We start from the raw sequence: 27,340 nt of genomic DNA on the forward strand, positions 1-27,340 counted from the left end.
CTGTCATTAAAACGGTTGAAATGTTTTAATTTACTGTTAAACCTGAGTTAAGCTAATGCTGCTCAACCACAACATACACACATTAAAAATGACTACATAAATGAGAAAAGAGTAAATCTCAGAGACTGATTTGAGAGCCTGAGATTCCAAATTGACTCCTGCAGCACATTTGTCGACGGTGTTTGTTGTGCAGTCGTGCTACGGATTGATTTCCACTCACAAACCTCGTTTTGGCAGCGGAGACTCACCGCCAGACTCGCTGTTACGAATTAATGCTAATTATCTATGACTGATGTAATCTGCCGCCCAAATCCACCGCACGGGATAAACGACACGCCGAAGCCGCGCTCCTGCAAAAGAGGCATATCCAATCTCCAGAAGATATTTGTGTCAGCGAGGAGAGGCGAGAGGAGGAAAGGTTGAGTGAAGGCATCAGGTCCACATTACAGCGGCGGGATCAGAGTGCAGCAGGCGGCCAGGATGGGTTTTTACAACCTCCCAGTTATAGGGCCGCGTCTCTAATCACCTCCTGCTTCCTGGCAGGCGGGACGTGTCTATGTGTCGGACTAGCTGATGAAATGTCAACCCCGCCCGCCCGCCTCCCGCCCTTTCCCCGCAGCGTTTTTATCTTTATATCCTCGCGGCGTTGGGTTAATACCGAAAAGCGCTCCAGCGTTCTGCAGCTCCGTCTCCTTCCTCCCGTCAAATAGTCCCTCCGCCCGCCTCCAGCACGGGAAACGCGACGCCGCCCGCACGCCAACGGCCCCTGCAGAGTTAACTTCACCGCTCCTGTCGCCCGCTCGCCCCCGTCCACGTCTTACCAGGCCGCCCCGGATCTTCAAAGGTCAGAGGTCAGTCACAGGGCCGACTCCAGGCTCGGAATACCAAGTGAGCGTGTGAGGAGAGGAGGGCGCTGCTGTGGGTGGATGTGGATGTGTGTGTGAGCGTGCACAGTGTGCTGTCTATATGTACAGTGTGTGTGTCCATATGTACAGTGTGCATGTGTGTGTGCTTGTGTCTTTGTTCATGTCCCTATCACTATATGTACATGACTTAGTCTGTGTTTGCGCTGCCTCTCTCTTTCTGTGTGTGTGTGTGTGTGTGTGTGTGTGTGTGCACGTGCGTGTGTGTGTGTCTGCCCTTTGCCAGCAGTTGGCACCTTCAAAGCAACAGCCAAGTTCACATGACCACAATGTGCGTGCCAAAAGCTGTGGAGTGCACATACTGTAAGGCAGCAAATACACACACACGCACACACACACACACACACGCGCACGCACGCTCGTTTGTGCAGAAGACAGCCACACACTCCTTCTCCTCCCCTCCTCTCTGAAGGTGTGACGGTGAGCTGCTGGGTCAAAGTCAGACAGATGGCCCTCACAGTTGGGATTCAATATCGGTGACCGAGACCATACGACTGGACACACACACACACAAAAACACACACATACACACACACACTCCTGAGAGTGTGTCTTAGGAAAACAGAGCCGTGAAGGTGTAGCAGCGCACGTATGACCTCCAGACAGCGATCATGACGAGAACCCGACCGACAGGCGACGCTTTCAGTCGCACCTCTCAGCTAAACTGTGGCGTTTTTGCAGCGAATCGCCGAAGCGCGTCGTGACTTCTCCTCCGGCTGCTGCTGCAAAAGATACAATCAAGGCTTCCATCAAATACTTGAACCCTTTATTCAGAAACACTTTGATAAAACTTGTGAATTAAAAATGTCCATTCCGGCCTTTTACTGAATGACGATTTCAGACTTTTTGAAGTCGGTATAAATCTTGTAAACCTTTTCAACCAGAACACAAAACCTGGACAAACCCGACACAATCACAAGAAAAACACGAAAACTCTGTAGAAGACTCCACCACTGCCAACAACATGGTTTTAATGTTATAAAATCCGTAAAGGAGACGTGCATTTTCATACTGATCCGGTTTTCTGCTGCAGTATTTACACATAAATTACACTTTTCAATTTGATGATGTCCACATTGTCTTACACTTCTTCCTTCCACATTGCTTTGCCTCGACGGAGCGTTCTCGCACTAATGAGTCACGTCAAGGGCGCATTTTTGTGCACATATGGTGGGAAATTAGCTTTTTGTCACTCAGAGCCATTTCAAATATAATTAATCGAATCTGCTCCGTTTTTCCACCTGAATGACGGCGGTAATTTGAAGTGATCGGATCCTCACCAGCTCCGGTTAAGACTTCTTGTTCTTGACGTATCATCTGCGGAAAACACTTTAGCGTTCCGCTGCGGCGCGATCATCTTCTTTGAGGAGGGAGGCAACTCCTCATGTGTTCCAGCTGTATTTACGGACTCTGAACTGCAACAGAATCCTTTCAAACAAGCAAACCCTGTGTGTCAGTACCCATTTCCCCTCCATAATGCACTCCCGAATCAGCTGTAAAACCTGGTGGAAACACTCGCTTTCCTATGATTTAATGTCCGGAATGAGAAAGAAAGAAGAAAAACAGAAAGTCTGGTTGAAGAGAATTTCTTCCTCCTCCGAAACACAAACACTTGACACCCATGGCTACATGACACACCGGCGATAACGCCCCCCCCCCCCCCAGCAAACACACCGCCGTAAATCAAATTGTCCTTTACGATATCCCTCGTCTTAGCGCCGCCGAGCGCGCAGTTAGCCTACATTATCCCCACTTCATTTAGCTCGGTAAACAATTAAACCGCCGCGTGCGTGCGCGTGCGCACGTGCCGAATGATTGAGGGATTTGGCATTAGCTATGCTGCGTCGCTTCTCCACACTAACTACTCTAAGTGTTGAACATAGTTAGCTCGCATTTACAGCCCCCTCCACCACACACACACACACACACACGCACACACACACACCCTCCATCTCCTCCCTCCTCCGACTCCCCCAACAAATCAATATGCTTAAACGCTGCCACCAACTTGGAGAGAAAAGAGGGGTTAGGGAAGTTAATTTGAAACAAGCGATTAATATTTCTTTCGTTAAATAACGGCCTGCATACACACACACACATACACACACACAGACACACACACACTCCGAGGGTCAGCACATCGATGAGGTTTGCCTTCCTTCAGCTCTGTTTGCGATAGCATTTGGGTTTCTCAACAGCAATTACAGCCTTTAATTGAATTGATTTCGATAATGAGCCTCTGTAATGACACTGCTGTGGGAATGGATGTGTGCACGTGTGCTTGCGTGCGTGCGTGTGTGTGTGTGTGTGTGTGTAGTGTTTACAATGAGTGAGCGGCTGATGTTTTTCAGGACTCGAATGATCTGCGAGGCAGGATTTAAAGATGAGGACAGGCGCAGGCGCACACACACACACACACACACACACACACACACTGTTAAGGTCTTCCTACTGATGTGATGTGTTCCTGGGTCTCTGGCCTTTCCAATTACAGCTTGAATGCGGCACCAAGTCGTGCCGCTCCGGCGTAAACCGACCCAGACGGAGATGTTTTCATCCTCACACAGGATGGACGGGGTCGAAACTTTGCACATGGCACACAATGTCTTGATATACCTCAACTTTATTCTCATTTTTGGGTTTTTTTAATCTTCTATTGGGGTCACATTTCATAAAATTTCCGCTGTGTTGAATGTTCTCGCCTTGTGAACCAAAGACGGTGAATAAACTAAAGCAAACGACGGCCCGGCCAATACAGACCTGCCAACCTTCGTGAAATTTTTTGAGTACCACTTGCCGAGAAACTTGTTGACCGGGGGGGGGGGGGGGTTGTTCTAACAGATGTTTTTGTGATACACATTACATTGCGGCTGACCGTGACACGTTGTCCCCAGAAAAGAGCTTCAAAATTCTGCTACATGTCCTTTAACTAAGCACTTTTTGCTGTGTGTGTGCGCATGCGTGCGCGTGTGTGTTCCATTACTAAAACCTTTATGAAGCCGTGAATACGGTGTTTCAAATTAACTGGTGTCCTTGTTACCTGGTGACCGACTTCCTTTAGCACTTCCTGCTGCTGCTGCTAGTAGCCGCAGATGTTGAAATCAGACTCATAAAAGATCTGACACGACTTTTTGTCTGGTTTTTAATATCTATCAGCAACAAGGGACGTGAAAGAAACCCAGTCGCCAGCTAAAAGGGACTCAGTTATTCCAAAACACCGGCTCCGCTCCGGTTTCGCGACACTCCTCCTCCGCTAGTTAGCTGCTGCGTTCAGGTGACTGGAACTGCTGCGGAAAAGTGAAACTCGGTCGTTAACACGAAAGCAGCGGAGACAGCTGGACTCAGGAGGGACTCAGGAGACACGTGAAGGAAGCGAGGACAATTTGCACAAAGGAACGACTCTCAGACAGCCAAGAACCGGCTCTCATCGTTCACTTGAAAGAGCCGTTCAAACGAACGACTCGTTCATTGAACGTCGCAGCACTACGAGGGGAGCACATGTTTCCTCCCGGTTCCATAGCTGCGGCGCACCAGCCTAATTTACCGGTATTTTTTTTCAGCGTGACAAATACAATGTGTGCCGTGAATGTGTGACAACACACCGAAATGCGTGACAATTCAGAGCCCTGCTGCTGCATCGTGTTGTCAGACATGAGAACGTCCACGGTCCGCATTTATAACAGCGCTCACAGACGTCTGCAGCTTTTTGCGTAGTTTAATGAGGCGGAGCGTACCAGCGTATTTTGATGTCAAATTGCGTACCTGCTACGCAAAATGCGTACAGGTTGGCAGGTCTGCCAATACGATGCACCAACGGACAGTGCTACGCAACAATCAGGAAGGAGGCTGGAAGTCGTGGTCGTAAGCACCGCTCAATTCCAGTATCCTCACTCATCCTACCCTTAATCTAAACAATCTGAGACTCAACCAATGAATTAAACCAAGTCCATTACTGATCAATACACTGTTTAGACAGACTTGGAAGACCTGGCTTCTCCACACCAAGCCGTCTCGTCTCGCCTCGTCTCAGGCCCAACTATTCTGGAACTAACACTCTTCCAGGGTTCAGAACCCACAAAGGAGGAAATCCGAGGCGCAACACACACAGAAACACAGAAATGCATATTGAAAGCGTTGTCGGGCGCTCGGCTCTAATAGCTGCAAACCGGTTAGCCGTCTCCTTTCAGCCTCTTTACAAACCGCTTGTCCGAGGTCTAACCTTTCAGCTTGTTGCATAATATCCTCCAGGCTATATCGCATGAATGTTTGATGACACACGCGCTTACTACATGATAAATTCAATATCCGACACGGCTACGTTTCCGCTGTTTGGGCGCTAAACACCGGCTCAAACCCCGGTCGCTGGGTGGCTGCGAGGCGAAACCTTCTGAAGGGGCCGCGGAGTGAAATCAGCCGATGCATCACTCAGTGCGAGTTTCCCCCACCACCCCGGACGTCTTCTGTTTTATTCGCCCCCCCCTATCTCGCCGTCCGCTCGTCGTCTTAAGTGTTGAGCGGAGAGCGATTGTGATGGAGCGGCGATATGTGTAATGGGCTCGCACCTGAACAAACAGCGCACGAGGCCCGGCGGGCCGCGGACACGGAGGATTCCTCCCATCGCCGCATCAGACGCTTTAATGAAAGCGCACACTTCAAACACACAGGTAATTGCTGATAAATGTATCTGATGAAGGCCCTTTACACAGCTTGCTAGCATCGCTGCTATGATAGATTGATCTTGATTACAGTCGGTAGGCATTATTGCTGTTTGGAGCCCAGGTAGCTGAAATAAGGACGGAGGAATGGCAACAATCGAACGCGTTTGTGGAGAATATTTTGAAACTCATTTACTCAGCAGGTGGAAAAAAAAACAAAACAAAAAAAAAAACAGTGTGAATGATGCTTTTAACAGCTACGCATCGTGGCAACGCCGCCAAGTTCTGTAATATGATGTCTGCAAATAATTGCTACAATGAAATAAGCCACTCTAACATTTCATAGGGTACAGTTTTGTTAAAAGCAAAAAAAAAAAAAAATGCAGAGTTACACTCGTCCTAAAGCTGTAGCATTAGCATGATCCGAATCAGGAGCTGCTCTGTTACAATTTCCCTTAACTCCTGTTTACTGATGGAGATCAAGTCGGAATGTTTTCAAAAAGTCGTTTTCAGTTTTCTGTTTCTACTTGGAAACGTGATGGAAAGTTTGAAAGTTTTTGAAAGTGTGGAATCTACGAGAGCCTCAGAGTGTGTGAGAAGTTGTGGAAATTTAAGAATAAACATGAAATATTCTTGCACAACGCCGTTGAATTGAAATGCTCCAGTACTACACCGAGTGCCCTTTAAAGATTTACGAAGCAGGATACAGAATAAACCGGCGTACTGTGGCACAGTAAGGTCACGAAAAGCATATTGATCAAAATAATCCTCCTCGGCACTTCAGTTTCTTCTCCTCCTCAAGATAAAGTTTAAGCTAATGGGTCACTGCGTCGACACTAAAAACACTTAATGAACAGATGATGTAGAATTATTTCCTTCAAAAAGGAGCAGCAGTGGAAGAGGACACTTTGGAATGCAAAACCACAGTCCTCCGTCAATTTAAAGCCGGCGCCGGCGCTCCCTTCAAAAGCGCGGCGCAGTCGAGAGTCTTGCGACCGAGGGGGCTTCCGCATGAAAGCATATGATTTCTCACATCATTGAAAATGATAATACACATTATCACTTAAAGCCGGCGCCCGGATCCGCGGCTCTGTCCACCAACTCGCAATAATAAATGACCGATTAGATGACTTGTGCCTTTAGATTATAAATTGCTGCTTTTAAACCTTTAACCTTGCTTGAGATCACACTTGCTTTGATGAGGCTCCTTTGATGTGCCTTTGCTCGCGCGAACACACACCAACCCCGTGCCTGGATTCTGGCAGCCGAGCGTCACTAATTATCTCAGCGGCGTAAAGGTAAGGGAAGCGGGGACCTGTGTGTGTGTGTGTGTGTGTGTGTGTGTGTGTGTGTGTGTGGTCTCAGTGCGACGCTCGCTTTTAATGAGCCCCACGCTCCTTATCAAGCTTGGCGCTCGACAAACGCTCTGATCCGCCCACATGGAGGACGGGACTCGACTGATCGCGTCTGATGCCCCCTCGCCTCCCTCCCACGCCCCCCCCCCCCTCCCCCCACCCCAGCACCCTAATCAACCCCTCTCTCTCCCTCTCTCTCTCTCTCTCTCTCTCTCCCTCCCTCCCTCCCTCCTCTCTGTCTTACTGTCAGAATGAAATATCCTTGAGAGAAACTGCAAATCAAAGGGCTTTTCATCCGTTTTCACAAAGAGAAAAGAGACAGAGAGAGGGAGTAATGATGGAGGGAGAGGTTCGACAGGACAAAAGAGACGGAGGGAGGAAGAGAGCGAGGGCAGGGAGGCATCGGGAGAGCGGGGCGAGGAGAGGGAGGGATGAAAAGAGCGCACTCCTCCGAGCTGGAGGGCGCTCCAGAGGACACGTCCTAGATTGGTTCTCGCCCGTCCCATTCATCCTTCCATCTCTCCCTCCGTTCGCAGGCTTCAGACGGGAACAGCGGCCCCGGGGCCCCTTCTCAGTGGGAGGGGGGGAAAAAAAAAAAAAAAATCAGGGGAGACACCGGCCATTTAGACATCTGTCAGCCGCTAATGAAAGAGTTCAATTTAGTGGAAAATCTAAAACAACCTTGTCTGACAGGCAGGCCGACAGGCTTTAACTCGCCGTGCGCCGCTGCACGCGCTCAGCGTGTGTTTCAAAGGAAAGGGGGGGGGGGGGGGGGGGGGGGGGGGGGGGGGGGGGGGGGGGGGGGGGGGGGGAATGTCACGCAATAAACTCAGACTGTGCAGGAAACAGAGTACGTGTGTGTGGCGGTCCGGAGGGGGGCGGGGCTTATGCCTTTAAATCGCTGCAGGGGTGCAGGGCATGTTTTTCAGCGATAATTTTTACTATTATTATTATTATTTTTTTTAATTTGGCGCCGTTAGAGCAGCCGAGACGGAGACGTGGCTCGCCAGGCAACACGTGCACGCACCGACAGACGTGCACACTTTGCCTCCACCTCCCCCCTCTGAGTTTCATTAGTGAGTCATTAAGAAAAACCCCCGAAATATTCTTTCTTTTTTTTTCCAGAAACAGCCTCCACCGAAAAAACTCCATGTGCCACACAGATAACTCATTATTTTTGTCCCCTTCATTTTTTTTTTTATATTTATTTATTTCTTTTCTCTTTACTCGTTATAGATTAATCCACCTGCTGATTTATGTGCGGCGCTGCCTAGCGACGCTGCTATTAGCGCGGCGGAACAGTCACCGCTGAGCGCAGCTTTATTGGCTCTGAAAGCTCGGATGTTTGGATTCATGACGCTCCGGAGCGGCATTGTCTGGAAAGATGAAGGCATTCGGCACTTGGTGAGCGCCGACGTCCAAACGCACAAAGCAGGAGTAAAAGCGCTGCTGTCATGGAGTCCGACGCAAAAACAAGCAGCGTTATTTTCCCTGTTGATGGCGCATCATGTAAAACATCGAATACAGAGCGAAATAACACCACTGTGTATTACAAAGAGACCGTTTGCATGTTTGAAGAACCGACTCAGCTCCAGATTAACTGTGAGAGTTGTTGCATGTACCTTGTAGGAGTTGTGGCTAATAAAAACGTGTGTCCCGTCACACTGATCGGGAGTCTGGAGAGTCCTTCTGAAGGCTGACAAGGTCGAAGAGCAACAATGACGCCTTGTTACTGAAGCTGATCTCTTCTGACGGAGACATTATTGATCGTTTTCATCTGAGGGGACTGAAGCTGGGAGAAAGTGCTCTATTGGTGAAAACTTATTAACATTTAACACGTTGTTCAGGAACCAATCGACAACTGAAAAGAAGAATGAGGTTCAAAAAGGGCGAGGAATATGTATAATCGTCCATAATCGTCACGGGGTGAAGCAGGATGGAGCAGGTGGAGAAGCTACACGCCGTCTCTCTCCTTCCTGCCCTCGCCGGCGCTGGAGCTTCGCCCTCGCAGCACTTTGCTCTCATCACCATCATGGCCTCTCTGAGAGCCGCATGGGGAGACATTCATCACATAAACCACAGACCTCTTCACTTATTGCCCTCCTAAAAAAAAAAATATAAAAAAAAAAAAAAAATACGGCAGCCGTTCGATTGTTTCTGCCCTATACCAACATGGCCGCCGCTTGGCACTGCCAACACCGGCTGCCCTTTTTCCTCCACTTTGGCGGCGGGCCAGCTCTCCCTGTCAGGGCCTTGGGTTTAGAAGGAGCGAGCGAGCGAGCGAGGGAGGGAGGGAGGGAGGGGGACGAGTGCCAATACAAACATTGTTCGCCGGCTTTTACAAGCCAGGAGAGTGGTGGAAGTTAATAAGCAGGTATTGGTTTTTAACTGCGGCCCGTTTATTGCTTTGCCCTCGAGCGTGCTGGAGTGGCTCTACTCCACCTTTTTCCTGTCCATCTGCCCATCACCTTTGCTCACCCCGCCGCTCAATTCCTCCCTCCTCGCTCTGCCCGCTCGCCTTTTGTCTTGACGCGCCTTGATCGGCAATTAATTCGCCATCCTCATCATCTAGGTAGTGCTTTTTTGTTCTTTTTCTAATGTCCCTCGCTGGCTGCTTTCCCTTCATCTATTTTTCTGCCCTTTATTATGTTAAACTGAGGTGGAGCCACTTAAAAAAACAGTGGAGATATTACCAACTAAACCTTGCTGGAACCACTCAATAATCTGTCATTCTGTCACGATTGATTCAGTGCGCGTTCGAGAGCGGCACTACATTCGGCGGCCCTCTTCACGAGCCCGTATGTTTAATTTAAAAAGCCGCATCCGTTTGTCAATACTGGACAATCGCATTTCCAGCCAGGCGGCGTTGTCTAACTCTGACATGATGAATATGATGGCGGTTTAATTATGTGCATATTGTGCCGTTGATCAGTGTCATCTGGTTTTCGATGGACGGTTTTAATTTCCCTCAGTCGCAGATGCTTTATGAATCCACTGCGGACGAAATTCTCCTCTCCGCTGGATTTACAGCCTCTTTATATTAAAGTAGCGTCTTTTTATGTTTTTTTGAAATGACGCTGTTTGATTGGTGCAATTTCTACAAGTCGCAGAAAAGGTTTTCGAGAGTTATTTTGTTCCGACACACCGTGACACTTGTTAACTTGGGACTAAAAAAACTAGTCTCTTTTGCCAACTGCAAATGGTTGAATTAGTTTTCCACTAAATTTGATATATTTGTGAAAAACAAACAAAAAGAAGCAAGCTGAAATTCATAAAGAAACATGCAGAATGGAGCAAACTGTCACCAAGTCCTCTGATTGCAGCACTTTGTAGATTTTACGCACATTTTTGCATCTTCACGCTCACTCTGACCCCGCTTATGCAACGTTTCAAGTGAAAATACTTCCATCGTTTTCGTTTGAGAAAAGTTTCACGTTTACACGACAACATTGTGAAACTGATGTGAAGCAACAAGCAGCGTTTCTAAAAATGTTGTGTTAACTCGCGGTTTCCATGGAGACAGCGTTTCTGAAAATCTCCGCCTTGGCAGCTGGTTTCAAAAACTGGCGTTTTCAGTGGTTGCGAGCACCGTTGTCGTGGTAACGCAATGAGTGTTTCCCATTTTCACCTGAAAACACGGAGTGCATGGGGCTTTAGATGACAAAACCGAGCTAGCAATAGCGTAGTTAGCTCTCACTGGGCATCACTGATCTCTCAACTTGGCTTCCTCCAAAAATACCCGGAGACAAAATGTCTAAACTGAGAGAATTGTTACATCCATGCCAATAAAAAGCGTGTATGCAAGTATAAGGGTGGCAATTTTGTGCAAAATTGTAGCAATACATGAACTATCTCAATGATCACCCTCTTTGAGAGCGGCTCTACTGTCCCAGAAAGCGATATTTCTCCCGTTTAGGTCTTCAGTGTAAAGTTTTAGGCGCTCGATCCACTTCTGAGGCCTTCATCTGAAAACAGGAGAAGCTGTGAAGAAGAGGGATGGCCGGTTGGGATGAAGGGAAGACAGGTGTTGCGGTGTGGAAGAAGGCGATTTCATGTCGGTCTAATCCTCCGCCTGCTGGAAGTGCGCGTCCTCCCCGCGGCTGCTTCACACCTCCGACGAGGGATGAGCGACCAACTCTCACGGCGCCGGGAGACGCACCAAACGTAACGTACTTATTCCGCAAGCAATTAACACGGTGACTCCGAGCAAAAACAACAAGGCCGATTCCGGATGGGGGAAGCCGGCGAATCGCGCTCGCGGCTCCGGCTCCGGCGGGATCGGCGGCATCCGCCCCGTCCCGCCCAGGAGGGCGATCCGCTCCTCTGAACTGACAGGATCCAGACAGCCAAGGCGCTCGGCTGATGAGATTCCAGTTAGCCGAGCAGAGCGGGCGGAGGAGCAGCCAATAGCCTGAGCGCGGGGGATCTGGGGGCCTCTAAATATCCACCCAGGGCCAGGAAAACCGAACAAGCTGCAGCCCACTTTCTCTATTGCTCTCCGGGGCCGCGTCCGGGAAACGATATTGCAGAAAGCAGTATCAACACACTCTTTCATAGAAAGACATCAAATGTCCAGAAAAGCAGACATAAACGCAAGAATAAACGCAAGCATGCAGGTTTTTTTTTTTTTTTTTAATCTCACATACCTTCAGAGGAGGAATTCCCTGCAGTGAAATGCATTACACTGTGTTAAGACTCTACCTGAGGTGAAAAAACTGATCGATCCATAAAGAGAAGAGCGTTCTCCGGGTTTCACTACATTTAGGCTCAGAGCTGGAAAATGTTCATTCTGTTTGACTTGAAAATAGCAATGTTGTCAATATTTTACTTTAATGATAAAAATATTAAGTCTGAATCAAGATTTGTAGCTACAACAAATGAATGTAAAAATGGACTTTTTTCCCCTTGTCTTCATGTAGGAAAAGACTGAACCGCCTGTGTAGGTAAAACTGTAACTGATCCAACAAAATAATCAATAAAAACAACAACAAAGAAATCCCCTTTTTGTTGAACTGTTCTTACGAGGCCGGTAGCTGGATTCCTCGACTGGTCTCGCTCGAGTTAAGAGTAAATTAAACCTTCATGGATGAGTTTCGTAGCTGAATGTTTAGGTTAATTGTCTTTAGCAAAAGCAACTGATCGACACCCGCGGCAAAAACCGTAGTCATGAAATACTTAATTACCTGCAAATTTATGGCTCTGGAATCCATTCATTAATGGTAATGGTTTTGTTTTATAATCCGAGCGCGTGCGGCTGCTTCCCAGATACTTCTCTTTCAGAACCTTTACATTGCTTTCGCTCTTGCACCATTGGATCGTCACAGAAAACAGTTAAAACGTTGATGAATTCTGCTTTAATATGCCGCAAGATAGGAAACAAAAACTACTTCTGGGTTGGAGGAGTAAACATTGTTGCACTCCAGGCTTCATTTTTCATCAGAGGATGATTCACGCAGGTCCTTGTGGCTCCGCTTTATCAATGTTATTCACAAGCGCCGGAAAATTACACAACGGCTTCACAGTATTGATCCGGAGATCTCAGTGCCAAGTGAGTCAATGTTTGGACCGGCAGCAACAAGAGCCCCAAATTGGCAGGTTACTTACTTTTTCTGTAATTTTCTGGCATGTTTAATTAATGTTTTAGCTGTCAAATCTCCAATTCGCATCAAAAAACTCAAACAGCTGAGAGGTCTAAAGCCAATAAATGCCAAAAACAACTGGATAAAGTGTCAAAAAACACCTAAAATGTTAAAAAGACCTAAAATAGGTTAAAAAAAAAGGTTGAAATGAGTTAAAAAGGTGAAAAAGAAAACAAAGTTCGACCAATTAGGGTGAAATTGTGAAAATTGCTGCAATGACAAAACAAACGGTTTAAAGTACAATTGCTTCATCAGCAAATCGGCTAAAAGCAGCTGAAATGTACGAGATTTCAGCTAAAACGAGAGCTGCAAGAACCAAAATGGTTAGAAGAGTCACAAAACTGGGAAAATGACGAAAACAGCTGAAGTGATTAACTCAGCGAACAACAGGTAAAATAAGCAAGGTCAATTCAAAATTCAAAACAGGTCAAAAAGTTTGACTTGGACGAAGACACTTCAAACAGGTAACTCTACTTAAAAACAACTAAAATTGCTATTTATAAAAAGAAAGTAAAAAAACAAAACTGAAATGATAAAAACAAGTAAAACAAGCTTTTCTGTGGTATCATCTTTCTGAACTTTATAAACATGTTTTGCAGCCTTGGACGGTTTTTATTGGGAGTAAAGTTCGAACATGCACATGAACGATTACGATAAGACGCCTGTTCGCTGCTGGGAAAACAACTTTTTTTTTTTTTTTTTTTTTTTTGCTGGTTTCGGGCTGTAAAGATACACACAAAACTACATTTGTTCACATTCGCCACTGAAACATGTGAGATCAGTTCGGTAGTTTGTACTTTCACACACCTGAGACACTCACTTGCACACACACACACACACACACCAGCCTCGGCAGCCTCGGGGTGCTGCTGGAAGTGTGTGATTAGAAGTAACAAAAAATGGGAAGAGGAGAATCGAGGACACACACTCACCCCTGTTAAGGTCTTTATGTTATGCAGTGCATTCTGGGCTTCAAGGGCAGCTTTCCTTGTGTAAAACGTGACAAAACAGCAGCCTGGGGAGAAACAGAGACAGAAAGGAGAGGGGAGGAGGATGAGCATCAGGAGCAACAAAGAGCATTTTCTCCATTCATCTGCTTGGCATCACCTGTCGACACTGGCAGACTCTGAGCGACTGCTAAGGACAAAACATCCTGGCGGAGAGAAGAGAGCGCTTTTTGGATTTGTTTCAATGCTGATGACTTGAGCCTGGAGGAAGCGCGGGCGCACGGCGGCGCGAGAGAAGACAGAAAAAGAGGAGAGTGGTGCAGGGGAAGCGGCGCGTCTTCATTAATCCGAGAGCAATCTGCGTCACTCACAGTATTCATTCATGATTCATTGCACACATCCACATGTCTGAAACATACAAACACAGCGATTCAAATGTTACCAAGGAAACATACGAGTTCCTCAAACTTTCTGGATTTTCTTCAAGTATTTCTAAAGTCAGCAGCTTATCAGAAAGTTAGCAATGAAGCTAAACTTTTTACGATAATAGCAAAAGCAGCCACAAGTTAGCTTAGCATCACTTACAAAAATGTAGCAGTATATTACACCGTCTGGAAGCAGATTTTACATTATTTTATTCATGTGAATGACTTTGTGACAGCTATTCGTGCTAACATCCGGAGCTGGTAGGCTAACAACAGTGTCATTAGCAATCACCCTGTCAGTCACCCTTCACTAGAACTTAAATTCAACATTTTAAAGATATTTGCAGTTAAATTCTGGGAAAATCTTCAAGTAATCAAGAAGTAAAGCCCAAATGTCAGTTTGATCAATTCAGGCTGAATCCATTCTTCACATCACAACATTTTCATGCCTTAAAATTAAAGCTTAAGGAGGATTTTGCAGACTCACTCATTCAACAGAAACACTTCAATAGAAGGTAGGGAACCAGGTAGAAAAACGGGGTATGTTGCCTTCACTAATCTGTAATCCCAGCAGAGAGGGGCTGAAACGCTGTGGATGTAGACCGCTCTCAGTCAAACCTGTACCGTCAGGCCAAACCTGACGGGAGGACGGCGAGGCCAGACACCGAGGTGCGACTCCTCTGTTTCCCTCACATATACTCAGCGGCTGATGCTTGATTTATGTCGAACACAGAGGCTGAGGAAAAAGTCTCTCAGCGAGGAGCCTGTTTGTGTCCTCGTGACACGTTTGATACGATTATCTGGCTGCTACAGGGAAACGAGACGTGGCATTTATCAAGACTAATTCAGACGACTTCCAGCCACTACGTCTATAAATGCACTGAAAAAGGAAAGAAACGAGCCCCATGGTACTCTGTTTATCAGATTTTGTTGAGAGAGAAACAAAAACAACATGCAACCGCGGCAAGGATAAACTTTAAATCTTCACTTGGCACTTGAAGGTACCTCAATGTAACCCTGAAAGGTACCCCAATATAACTCTTAAAGGTGCCCCAACTCAACTCTTGGAGGTGCCTCAACTTAATCCTTAAAGGTACTCCAACGTGATCCTTAAAGGTACCCAGACCTACCCCTTAAATCAACATCACTTTACTTTTTGATTCAAAATATTGTTCAGACAGCTTCGCATCTGTAAATCTGGATAATAATTTGCAGTCAACTTAACGAGTTACCTCAATGATCAAGCTTAAACGTGAGTTAGAAGCTTAAATCGCTGCTTTGGATTAGCATAAATCTTCTGGCAAAGTGTTGCTTTCGGATATTTTCTGTATTTTTCTGTCAAGCCAGAGTTTTTAGAGTGCAGTCAAGTGTGAAACACTGGGGATAGGCACTAAGGTGGACATTGTTGTGATGTGTTTTTATGGAAATTAAGACACTCATGATTCTTGGGGCTAAAGAGCAAGCGCAGACTACGATCACAGAACGTGGCTTATCACTTGTGATTATCTCGCGTTTGACCTGCAGCCGCTGACGTGCTTAACAAGGTAAATAGTCATTAGCATACGCCAGCCGTGCCACACGCGAGCCTCTGCCGCTGTGGCTCCGGCGTCTCCTTCCAGCTTTGCTCATCTGTTCAATTCAGTGTGTATTTATTTGTCCTGAGCTGATCCGGGAGCGCGACTGTTTACATCTGCTTTGTTGTCCTCCCTGCAGCGCACCCCTGACATAAATTGACTGGGTGCAGGCGACCGGTCATGGTTTGGTGGCCCGAATGGCGACACTCGACACCGCAGTGCATCTTAGTGAAATCCAACAGTGAGCATCTGGAGCAGGTTTAGCATCCAAATCCCAGAGTCCCTTTGATGAGGCTGCGGGCGAAATGGATCGGAATTTCCTGCGGCGTCCTCCGGGTATCGGAGTTGCTGAAGACTTGGCTCTCAGCCTGGCGTCAGCAACGTGATCGGTGTTGTGATTCAGGTGCTGGCGCATGAGCGCCAACAGGCCGAACTGTCGGATTATTTTTCTTCCTCTGTGACCCTCGGTGTGAGAAACGGCTCGGCGTCACTTTAATGAGCCCTAAAAGCTCGACGCCAACATCCAGTTCGCACTCTGTGATCTGTCATGTCTGTCCGTTTCCCGGAATCAAACAGTAATACCGTCTCACCGCGGTGAGTCTCACACCAGCATCAGGAGTTAAAGCAAAAAGAAATGAGAAAGCGAATCGGTCCTGACTGATTGACAACTTCGTGAGAAGTCGATAATTTGGAATCCACGTCGCAGAGAGAACAAGCTTCTGAAACTTGGATCCACAGTCGTGGAAGCTGCACTTTATACTTACTCAGCATTGATAAAAATTGGGTTTGGAGTTAAAATGTCTTTAGATTAATTTCAAGTACCAAAAAAGAAGAAGAAGAAGAAAAAAAAAAGCATTCCAAGTAAACTAAACAAATATTCATTCTGAAGTGTTCATTTGAATTAATAGTAGAAACACTCGTGGTGAATAATGGTCCCAAACAATACTGAATCTAGTATTTCCACAACTGAGAATAAGCAGAAAATTATGATGAAATGCAAACCAGAGATCTTAAAGAAAGACAAATCTTTGCTGTTCGATTAAATTGGATTTTTTAACTTTTAACAACTCACGCTGGCTAAAAGTGCATTTTAAACACCTCAACAAAGAAAAGCACTAAAATCCTCCTGGTCAGTGGATATTTATCACTCATAATGGAAAACGCATTGTTCATGATTCAGGCTGTTTGGTTCAGTGGTTAGGTATTGTTGCCTCACAGTTGGAAGAACCAGGTCTGAGTCCAGGTTTCGGCTTTTGTTTGCGGAGTTTGCATGTTCTTCCTGTGCATCTATGGGATTTCTCCTCCGGTGTGTGAGTCTCCCTGACAAGCCAGTGGCTTCTTTAGGGCTTCCCTTCATTTTGCCCAGAATCAAATGGCTTCAGATTGATTTTCCTGCCACCAACGTTTGAAAAAAATTGGGTAAAAATGATTAAAATGAAGATTATATTCCAACATTATTCCAGATGTACTCAAGCCCTGGCCCGTTCTGCCAGCGATTAGCAATTCCAACAACACAGTACGAGAACTAGCCGCTGGCCTAACACTGCAAATCAGAATTCTAGTGGCATTTTTTTTTCCTGCAAATCTTGAGATTTTGTTGTTGGCATTAGCGATTCAGACGGCATGTGATGTGCAGGGGAGGGTCGGCCGTTAGCGCCGCGCTAGCCGCCGCTGCGCGTTGTGATTCTGGAGGTGTAGCCGGGAGCCTGCGAGCCATGCGGCATGTGGCGGATCGTCCCAGGTGGTGGGCTGTCAAGATGGGGATCAAAGAGCAGAGGAGTGGACCTCACACACACACACACACACACGCGCGCGCAGTGCTCCACTTCCACCTGTTTAAGAGTCAGCACATTCACACGGTGAGAAACTGCAGATTTTTAAGAGCATGCCTGCAAGTTTGCTTTTTATTTACACATAAACATGCCTGTGTGACAACCTTGAATAAGTGGGGGGAAAAAAGTGCTGCTGACTGGCATGAATACGCTCTCTCCATCAATCTGCGTGTGTGTGTGTGTGTGTGTGTGTGTGTGTGTGTATGTGGGTGTGTAGGTGGGTGTGCGTGTCCCCTTTCGCTCAGCACAAACATTTACCTGAAGGCCAAGTGAGGGCTCAGAGCAAGGAAGATTCACTGCTTGTGTTGTTGAAGAGGGACACTCCAAAACACACACCAGAGATGTGCACACACACGTTCAGAGTGAAGAGAAGCTCGTGTGTGACTGTGTGTGTGTGTGTGTGTGTGAAAGAGAGAGAGAGGACATGTGAAAGAAGGGCAGAGGGGCTTACAAAGAAGAAGGGAGAGAAACAGCAGCTGTGAGTGGAATAGAGAGCAGAGGAGGGAGATGCCTGTTCATAAATGCTTCATAGCTGCTGAAGGGGGCCTTTGACTGAGCGAAGACCCCCACCCCTCCACCTCCGCCCCCCCGTCTCTGTCAACACATCTACCCCCTTCCAACAACAGGTCGACCCCGGCTCCTCCGCTGAAGACAGCGGCGCTGCAGAGGAGTCGAGGGCGGCATGTTAAGGAGATGCATTCAGGCTCACGTGTCGGCATTTTAAGCTCCGTGTTGCCGTCCTCTAATCAGAAACCCAGAACATACTAAGCCCCGCTCTTTGTGAAAATTAACTCAGCCACAGAGGTGGCAACCTGTCCTCCAATTCTCACTTTCTTTTTCTACTTTTAATTCAATACAGTGGGTTTTTTTTCTTCCCGTAATTTGAATGAGAGCATCCCAGCCTCCCCTGAAACGCAGTCGGTGGGTGGGTCATGTTAGCTGGAGGACCTGCTAATCTACTTAAAAAGACTTTCATTATTTCTGTGCCCAGTGTCCCACACCACACTATGGACGGAAAATCCTTAAATTAATGTGGTTATTCTCAGACACAAACCCAGAAACAGCTACATGAAGAGGGAAGCACGGGATTCTGAGCTGAGAGAAGAGTTCAATGAGGGGAAGGATCAGTATGAATGCACGTCGTCTCCAACATTTATGACCAAAAGAACAATTTTTCCCACTTCCTCGCAAACGACACTTATCTGGAGCGTCAAATCATTTCAAATTTGACCAACAATGCTTATTAAAATTGAGTATATGGTGCTTCTATACAATCAAAAACTACATTTAAGTGGCATTTATGATGCACAGCGACATTTTAGTAAGGTAGATTATTGCAAATTTAGCTGTGTTTGGTGGATTTATCTTCTCTTTTATTGCCTGTTTTTACCCATTGTGGTTATTTCTTTTCCTATTTTTTCAATTTATAGCTGTTTAAGTTACTTTAGTAATATTACCGTTGACTCAGATTTTGGCAGATTTTTCTTTAAAACTTTCATCCATTGTTAGACATTTTGCAAGCATTATGCTTTTACACATTTAGATTTAGTTATTTAAGTTTTATAGTGAATTACTTGACACTTCAACATTCCATTATATTCAAATAAACTCTGCACTTTGTGGAGAAACAATGCACAGGAAAGTATTTTCCATTCTGTTCTCTCTTGGCCACTTGCTTCCACTTGTTTAGCAGTTACACTAAAACAGTCACATCATCTGCGTACGAGTTTGAATTTATATTAAATCATAACACTAAACAGTGTGTGTATGAAACTGTGTGAATGTGACTTGGTTGGCGGCTGCGGGTTAGCCACCGCTCCTCTGAAGCTGTGAGGAAACGGGTTTTATTAAACATTTGGGAAAAGAGCAGAGGGGTGTGTGTGTGTGTGTGTGTGTGTGAGAGAGTGTACTGTCGAGCATCACCCTGACTCCTCCACCCCAGGCTTACAGTGATCGCTCTTTCTCCCTCCATCTTTCCACATTCCTTCTGACCCCTCCTCCTCGGGGGTCTCACTCAAATGCTGACCCACATTAACGACACTCTGCAGCAATTACTGCTCATACAGGCCTCTGGGTGGCGGGGATTCGTACTCCACCTCGCGGTGCAGCCACAAAAAAAAAAAAAAAAAACCCTAATGTGTATAATTTATGTGTGTCAAAGAGCCGCTGAGTGACAGCAGGGATGTGGGGGGGAAAAAAAATGACAGAGAGCACATTCTGGATTTGACAGCGCAATAAAGAACAGATTGTCAGATGGAAAAACAGGGAGAGGATGAGCGGACGGCTTCAAACAATGCTGCATCTCTGACGGGCGTTTGGCTGATGTTCTAATCCTGTTAATGTAGGAACCGGTCCAGCTCGCAGCACTTCACAAATCTACACAATCCACTGGTTACTTTGGTGGAAAAGCACCAATCCCTCCCTCTCCCCCCCCCCCCCCCCCCCCTCTCTGCCTGCACACAAAAACAACAAGAGCACTTTCCGGAAATCAAAGCCGCTCTCTGGCCGACCCCAAAGTGCTCGCAGAAGGAGGAGAAATCTGCAACTTTGCTCATAACCGAGCAACTCTCTCTGTCGCTGAGGCATGCAAAAGCATAAACACAGAGGGGGGAATAAAAAAAGATGAGCAGAGAATCCACACACACACACGCACGCGCACACACACACACACAATCCCCCCCATTAAAATCCACCTGCAGCTGCTCTCTAATTGGGCCCGGGTAGCCAGCGAAAAAAAGCTAACGTCTAGTTAAGGCGATATAATTGGCTGCTCTGCTTTAGGAAAGAATGGAATAAATCAGGCCTCCGTCTCAGGTCGGCCCCGTCTCAACTGAATCCATTAGAGCAGATAATTGTCTTGGACGGCGGACGGCTCGCTCGCCGTTGCCATAGCCCAGCGCGAGGATACAGTTGGCTCGCCCAGCGCGCGCCCGCCATTGGCCGGGCGGCGGGTCTCTGGACGACGGCGGCATCAGAGCGAGCCGGGCCGGCGAGATTTTTGATCTGAGCAGTGACTGAAAATCACACGCTCTAATCTGCCAGCATGTGTTTATCACCAGGCTACCAATTATTTCCCCAAAATCTTGGTTGGATTCGCTTTCTTTTTTAGCCACGGAGATGACATTTCCAGGAGATGAGATGAGGATTGATCGGGTACATTTTGATTCTCTGATCGGGAAGCAAAATCTCATGAAACCTCTCAGCGCTCCAATTAAGGCGGCTCATCCTCCGCCACCTTCGACCACGCACGTTTATCAAAGGTGGCGGGTTACACCCCGGACGCGGAAAACACACCGCCGGAGTCACCCACAATGTAGATCAGGGCTCCATTAACATTTTCTGTCACAATTTGTGAACTTTTCTCTGGTCTGGGTCTGGCGGGGCTCATCAGAGCCTCTTGTGGGTTGATTTGGAGGAAACTCGTGCGTGAGATGTAAATGTCATGGAACTTTTTCACCAACCTGAGAGATGATTAAGCAGTTATTAGCATCACCTGAAGCTGTTGCAGAATCAGCCTTAAATAAACGATAGCCTTGATTTGATAAAAGTTTCTAATCATTCTCTTCAAAATGAAGTATTTCCGACACTATGAATCCATCATTTCCTTTATTTTGAGTCAGACAGCCGAGAATATTCCTTCATAAGCAGAAAATGAGGGTTCACTGTCAGCAGAGTCCTTCCTAATGAAGTAAACATGTTAGTCTGAGCCGTCATTGTACGCGATGAAGAGTCTACGGTCCCGCTTCCCGTCAGTAGTGAGTAAAATTTGTGTCCCTCGCAATTGGAAAACGGCTTTTTAATCATGATTTTATAGAAAATGTAATAATCGTTCCGGCTGCCGCCGACTTCATCCAGCTGTAATGTCACGCCTGTTAAAAATGAAATCGTTTCCTCGCCGTTTCCAAAGATTCCAGCCTCTCCTGGCTTACACCGTCATCCGCTTTTCTGAATTATTGACGTGCCGAGTCACGTGCAGACAGACTCCTGTGTGCAGGATGCAGCCACCTAATGAAGGCATTAACTTCCTGTGTGTGTGTGTGTGTGTGTGTGTGGGCCGTGCTGTATCATTAAGATAAATGACACAGCACATCCCCCCTCCTGCCAAAACACAGACATACACACACGGCAACAAACCCGTCACGGCGCTTAAGGTTGTGTTTTAGCGAAAGGACCGTTTTCTGTTTACCCCTCTGGCTCTCTTTGTCTCATTCTCTCTTTATCTCTGACTCCATCTCTATTTCTCTTTCAGCACAAAATGCCAAATTGCTCCATTTCTCACTCTCTCTCTCTCTCTCCCCCTCCCTCCCTCCCTCGCCCCCCCCCCCCCCCCCCCCCCCCCCCCCTCCTCTGCTCATCCACTCATCTGGTTATTAACTCCAAACACATTAAGCCAAGAGTAGCGCCGCGATATTCCCCAGACCGCCCTAGTCAGCACAAACACGCACGAAATGCGCACACACCTGGGTCACAATGCAAAAAAAACCAAACAAGAAAACAATACACAACAAAAAAAACGTGTGCGTGTGTGTGTGTGTGACGCACAAAAGTCACGATTTCATGCTGCAGGACGGAACACATCAGTCTTTCTGTGAGGACGAACCAAGACTCATCAGCGTTTGGCTCCGGACTCACGTCTTCAGGCTGAAAAAGATCATTTCACGGATTTGAGGTGTGTATTTCTGGAAGACAATGTTGGTTTAGTTTGACGTGATGTGGCGTCACGTGACGGGAGGATAATCCACGTGTGTGTGTGTGTTTAATCTGAGCTTCAGGTCAGTTTTAGCTAATAATCCTCTAATATTGGATGAGACTGGGTGTGTCCACCAGCGCTTGGCTTCACTGTCACACATTTATTATCTGATATGATATTATCATATAAGCTCCGCCTACTTCCATGACGGTTTCAGAAAAGTGTTGCGTTCACATGGAAATGTTTCTAAAAGTTTTGTCCCGACAAACAAAGCCACTTTGAAGTGACTCAACATGCGTCATGCATAAAACTGTCTGCATGAAAAAAAAAAAAAATCAGTGGTGCTGAATGGAATAAAGATGGAACCAATGACTTCTGAAGACTCTTTGAAGGCCGGTGGGTCTGACTAAAACCCTTTGGCAAAGGCAATACTCGCACAGGGAGAAGATGCAACCTCTAAACCAGGGGTGTCAAGCACATTTTAGCACAATATGCTTAAAATTTAAACTTCAAAGTTATCACACGTGATGTCAATTTTTTTTGTGAAAATCACAAAAGAAAATGACGATTTCAACATGAAGTTAATTTTAATGGTGCAAAACAGTAAAATGTCCCAAAAACTTTTATAGCTGTCGCATTTTGCCTGTCTTCTTTGAGTTTTTCTATAATTTGCTTGGTGGTTTGGCCGGATTGGACGCCCTTGTGATCCGTTTTTGGCCCATGAGCCTTATGTTTGACACCAGTCCTTTTAAACACATGCTTTACCCTGTCCTGAAAAACGCAGAAAAATGGATTTTTCACCATAAATTTCCACTGAAAAGAGGCGGTTTGCTGCCCCCGAACTAAAGTTCAACATGTCAGGCGCAGCGTGTTTATCCCAAAGTTATTTTCCAGTTTCCAAATTCCAAATGCCATCGTTTATTGTTCACCGCTTTTGTGCTGTTTTCATCTTTTTGTTGCTGCTGCTGTTCTTTCTTGGACTTGCGGTTGTTGAAATGTTAACTAATGAGGATGCAGACAGAAAAAAAAAAAAAAAAAATGCAAGGAGAGGGAAAAAGTTGCAGCGACTCGTGGCTGAGAAACTTTTCTCGGCGGGATTAACAAACTCATTTAAATCCAAAGAAATTAACAAAAAAAAAAAAAAAAAATGCCCGTGGGTCGCCGTCGGGGTACTGTAGCTGCCTCATTTGTCCCAAATGGCCGCAATCTTCGGCTAATTTCAAATAAACACACATAAAAAAAAAAAAAAGAGGGGCCGTTGTTTCCCTGACGCCGGTAAAAACAACAACAGCCACGGAGACGGCCGGTAAGAGTCCGATCAAACGCTACATTTCCTCTTAATACGCCGCGGCTCGGGGAGAACAGAGAGGCAGACGGCGGGAGCGAATGAAGAAAGGCCCGGGCGGCGAGGTGGCTGTGTTTTATTCCCACTGATGAGAGATACACTTGACTCATCAACCACAAAAACAACTCATTTCAAGGGTGGTGAAGATGGAGCGGGAGGTTTGAGGGAGCTGAAGGACGGAGGACGGGAGGGGAGGAGTGTGTGTGTGTGTGTGTTAGTCCAATCCTCTGCAGACACAGACGACGGAGAGAGAGAGAGAGGGGGGGGGAGAGAGAGAGAGAGAGAGAGAGAGAGAGACGGAGTCATCTCAAGGCTAAGAACACACAAACACAAAGCGGAGAGGATCGGGCGCCGACAGAGCGCCGTCTCCAGGCTTTCATCAGCTCCAGTGACTCAGTGAAAACCAGAGAACGGCCACAAACAGGCAGACTCGGGGTGCAGGGTGAAGGACGCCACGAAAAATCGCACTCAGCTCAGAAAAATCGACTTGTTGGCATCAATTATCCAGTTTTTTTTTTAAACTTCATGGCACTGAAGCAGTTTCTCTAGTTCAGTAAGTCTTTTTAAGTAGGACGCAGAAATGAAAATAACAATAAATTAGCATGATATCGTGCAGCCCTAATGATAATAATCCATAATGACGCATGATTGCATCCCTGCTCGATGGCGGCTGCAGTTCGTGTGTCGAGCATCAGCCTGGAAGTGGATTTTCGGTATTTATCTAGGTTTTGTGATCGCTGTGAAAATCGCTCGTCTTTTCGCTAAACTTTATTTTTGCGTATCTTTTTTTTTTTTCCACCACGAAAATTAAGGTGAAAATAAATCATTTTTGAGTTTTTGTTTCTGGAAAGTTTCGCGTTTTGAAAACGATTTGAAAACTGGCTGTTTGTTTTAACCAGTTTTAACTTTAACTAGTAGCTTTTCAGAAGTTTTTCTTTGCCTATTTTGATCATTTTTCCTTGATTCTTGTCTAATGAGCTAATTGCACATTTTTTGCAAATTGATCACAATTTTCTTTCTTGTTTGAAAGTTTCAAGAAACATTTGTTGCAGTTCAGTCTTTCACATTATGGACTATTGTGTTGTTTATATCATGATCTAGTGCAGCACAACACAGACAAAACATCTGAAGAAATAATGATTAGCTGGAAAATTAAAAAAAACAATTTCGACTGCAATTTCAATTTTCTGAACCTTTTTGCTGGAAGTCCTCGTTGCCTTCCCACTGCATTAACATCCGGAAAGGTTCAGCAGCAAGAAATAAGCTCGAAAATCCGCTGTTATTCCCGTAGGTTTTGGAGTTTTGCATGGAAAGTGCAGTTTTCCGCCGGATCTGACAGGCGAAGTGCATTGACATGCACGCTGATCCCTCAATTTCTTATTTTATTTTTTTATTTCTCTCCCAACAGCATTTCATCATCTGGGAACTGTGTGTCAGGCAAAGTGGAATATGTGGTGAGGATCACAGAAATGTGGTGGTCTGAAATGAAAAAAAAAAAAAAAAAAAAAAAAAAAGCCGGCGTCTGAATTATTCGATGTCTCCGTGATACTTCAGCTGAAAACATCAGAATGTCAGAACAGGAATGACTGGATCGAAACCAAGAATCCTGTTTGTATTTCAAGCTGTTTTAGTCATTTTAAGAGGTTTGCTCCTATTTTTGGCTGCTTTCAGCAGATTTTGGTTTTAGCTCTTAAAGTACTTTTATGCATTATTAGTTTTTGAAGCTTTTTTTTAGGAGTTTTAAGATCGTTTTTGTAGATTTTTAGTTATTTTTAGCACATTTTGCTGTAATTTCTCTCCATATATTAAGCATCCAGGTAAAGCAGCTCCATTATCGGTCACTGAATGAAACTCGACTTTCCTTCATTTGGACTCATCCACAGCTGGAAACTGAATATCGGCCGCCATAAAAGAGCGTCGTTCGTTGGAGTAAACTGACACATTTGTCACCTCAGATTGCAAAATGAGAGTCGGTTTCACAGTTTGAAGAGATTAAAACGCTTCTCTTCGCCTGGTGAAAGCTGCGGGGAGCCGCCACAGAGGGGCTCAACAGCTGTCCGCCGACCTTTGCCCCCCCCCCCCCCGACAAACCTCATGTGCAGATGTAGAATATAAAGCCACTCGGTGTGTCATTCAGGTAGATGGATCTGTTGGAGTGTGTGCGACGGGTGTGTGTGTGTGTGTGTGTAATCCCTCAGCAGGTCGCTCCAGACGTTTCCTCCCAGCGCAGTGTTTACTGGCTTCATTCGCTTCAATCATTCTGCGTTTCAAGTGACACTTTGAAACTTCTCTTGAAATTTGCTTTACAGCTGGATGCGAGCTCGGCGTCTCCCTCCCTCCCTCCCTCCCTCTCTTTACTTTCCTCCCACTCTCCATGTCTCATCAGGAGTGTCATCAGCCCCCACTCCGGTTGATGCCTGTTAATATGGCAACGCTATTGTCTGCCCGTTGGTTGCTGCTGTCTCCATTGTTTGCGCTCACACTTGACGAATTCATCAAAGGGGAAAAAGAAAGGGAATGGGAGAAAATAGCTGCGAATCATGCAGTTTCGCACAATTGACTGTGTAAGTCTGGCAGGGCCGGTCTTTGTCTTCAAATGGTGCACGAAATGCGTGTTTGCTTGTGTAATTTCGCACATATATCATTCTGCTCCGCCATTAAATAGGTGGGACGGCCGGCTCTGCTGCTGGCGGCGGTGTGAGAGGATCTGGATTCATTCAGGGAGAAGGAAGACTGGGGGGGGGGGGCTGTCGCAACATTCTACTGTTATCAGACATGTCTTTGGATGACACACGCAAGGGGCAGGGAGAACATGCAAACTCCACACAGCTCCATCAGGAAACAGACTCAAACCGTTGATCTTCTAGCTGTGAGGCGGCGGCGCTGAACCACTGTGTTACCATCAAACAGTGAGGTAGAGCTCATTGAAAGATTTAGGAGTTTGCACAAAATTGTTTTCAATTTAAAACACAAAACTTTTCGGGAAATGCAACTTTTTGAAAATCCTCCAGCTCTGTCTCAGTGGCACGGTGGTGTAGTGGTTCGCACTGTCACGTCAGAGCAGGACTGGTTCAAACGTGGTGGCTGGAGGTGTGTGTGTGTGTGTGTGTTCTCTGGTAATGGATGGATAAACAGCGAGCTGATGCACGAACGTCTCTTCACGTCTCGGTTTGCAGCAGAATTGTTCGCTTTGGTAAAACTATCAGCATCAATTTGGAAAAGTTCAGCGTAATGAGCTCCGATGTCTTCGGGCCAAAAGGAGGCACGGAGGGGATAATCGTGAAATGAAAGCGCGGGGAGGAGACAGGCGCAGAGAAGAGAGGGAAGTGAGTGTGGCGGAGGCAGGAAGTGGAGGCGGCGGGGTGTGAGGTACCTTTGCTCTGTGGAGGGTTCTGGCTGCGGTCCCGGAGGATGTTGATCTGGTAGACGGCGCCGTACGGCTCGAACAGCTCCTTCAGCTCCTTCTCCGACCAGGAGCGCGGGATCTGGCCCACGAACATCTTGATGGCGTCTGGGTCGGGCTGGTCCGAGTGCTCCAGCGCGCCGTTCATCTTTCCGGCCGTGCCGTTGCTGTCGGGGGGAGAACCGAAGGAAACGCGTTTAGATTCTCGCTCCGAACATCCAGAGCTGCCTTCCCAGAGCTCTCAGCACGAATCTTCCCCCTCGTCTCAGCAACCCTGAACCCAACCGCTCCCCTACAAACCCAATCGCAAGATCTTGAACCCAGACCAAAATTAGACTGAGCGTCCCCGTCACCAATCTTCACCTCTGCACTGTTTCTTCGAAAAATTATTCATGCAAGGTTAAGATGATACAATGGACACAAGAACAGCGCAAAGTACAGCCTTGTCGCGTTTCAGTCGCAGGTAACCTCAGGCGACCTTACGGCAGCATAAACATCCCGGGAGCTGCTTCAAATCTGTCTGCCTGGACCCTGCAGGGACTCTTCTGCATT

General features: G+C 46.5%; 1 protein-coding gene across 23 annotated transcripts in view; it reads right to left on the minus strand.

Annotated features, from left to right (window-relative positions):
- Positions 1 to 27,340, minus strand: part of celf2 (cugbp, Elav-like family member 2) — a 196,112-nt gene that overhangs the window by 40,562 nt on the left and 128,210 nt on the right. For all 23 annotated transcript variants that reach the window (XM_030112943.1, XM_030112965.1, XM_030112963.1 and 20 more), the window contains 2 exons: positions 26,759 to 26,955; positions 13,505 to 13,587 (listed from right to left, as the gene is read on the minus strand). In XM_030112943.1, the coding sequence (XP_029968803.1) occupies positions 13,505 to 13,587; positions 26,759 to 26,955 (280 nt within the window). The remainder of the gene's footprint in view (positions 1 to 13,504; positions 13,588 to 26,758; positions 26,956 to 27,340) is intronic.

Source organism: Salarias fasciatus, chromosome 17, assembly GCF_902148845.1.
Source record: "Salarias fasciatus chromosome 17, fSalaFa1.1, whole genome shotgun sequence".
In the NCBI taxonomy this organism is placed as follows: Eukaryota; Metazoa; Chordata; class Actinopteri; order Blenniiformes; family Blenniidae; genus Salarias; species Salarias fasciatus.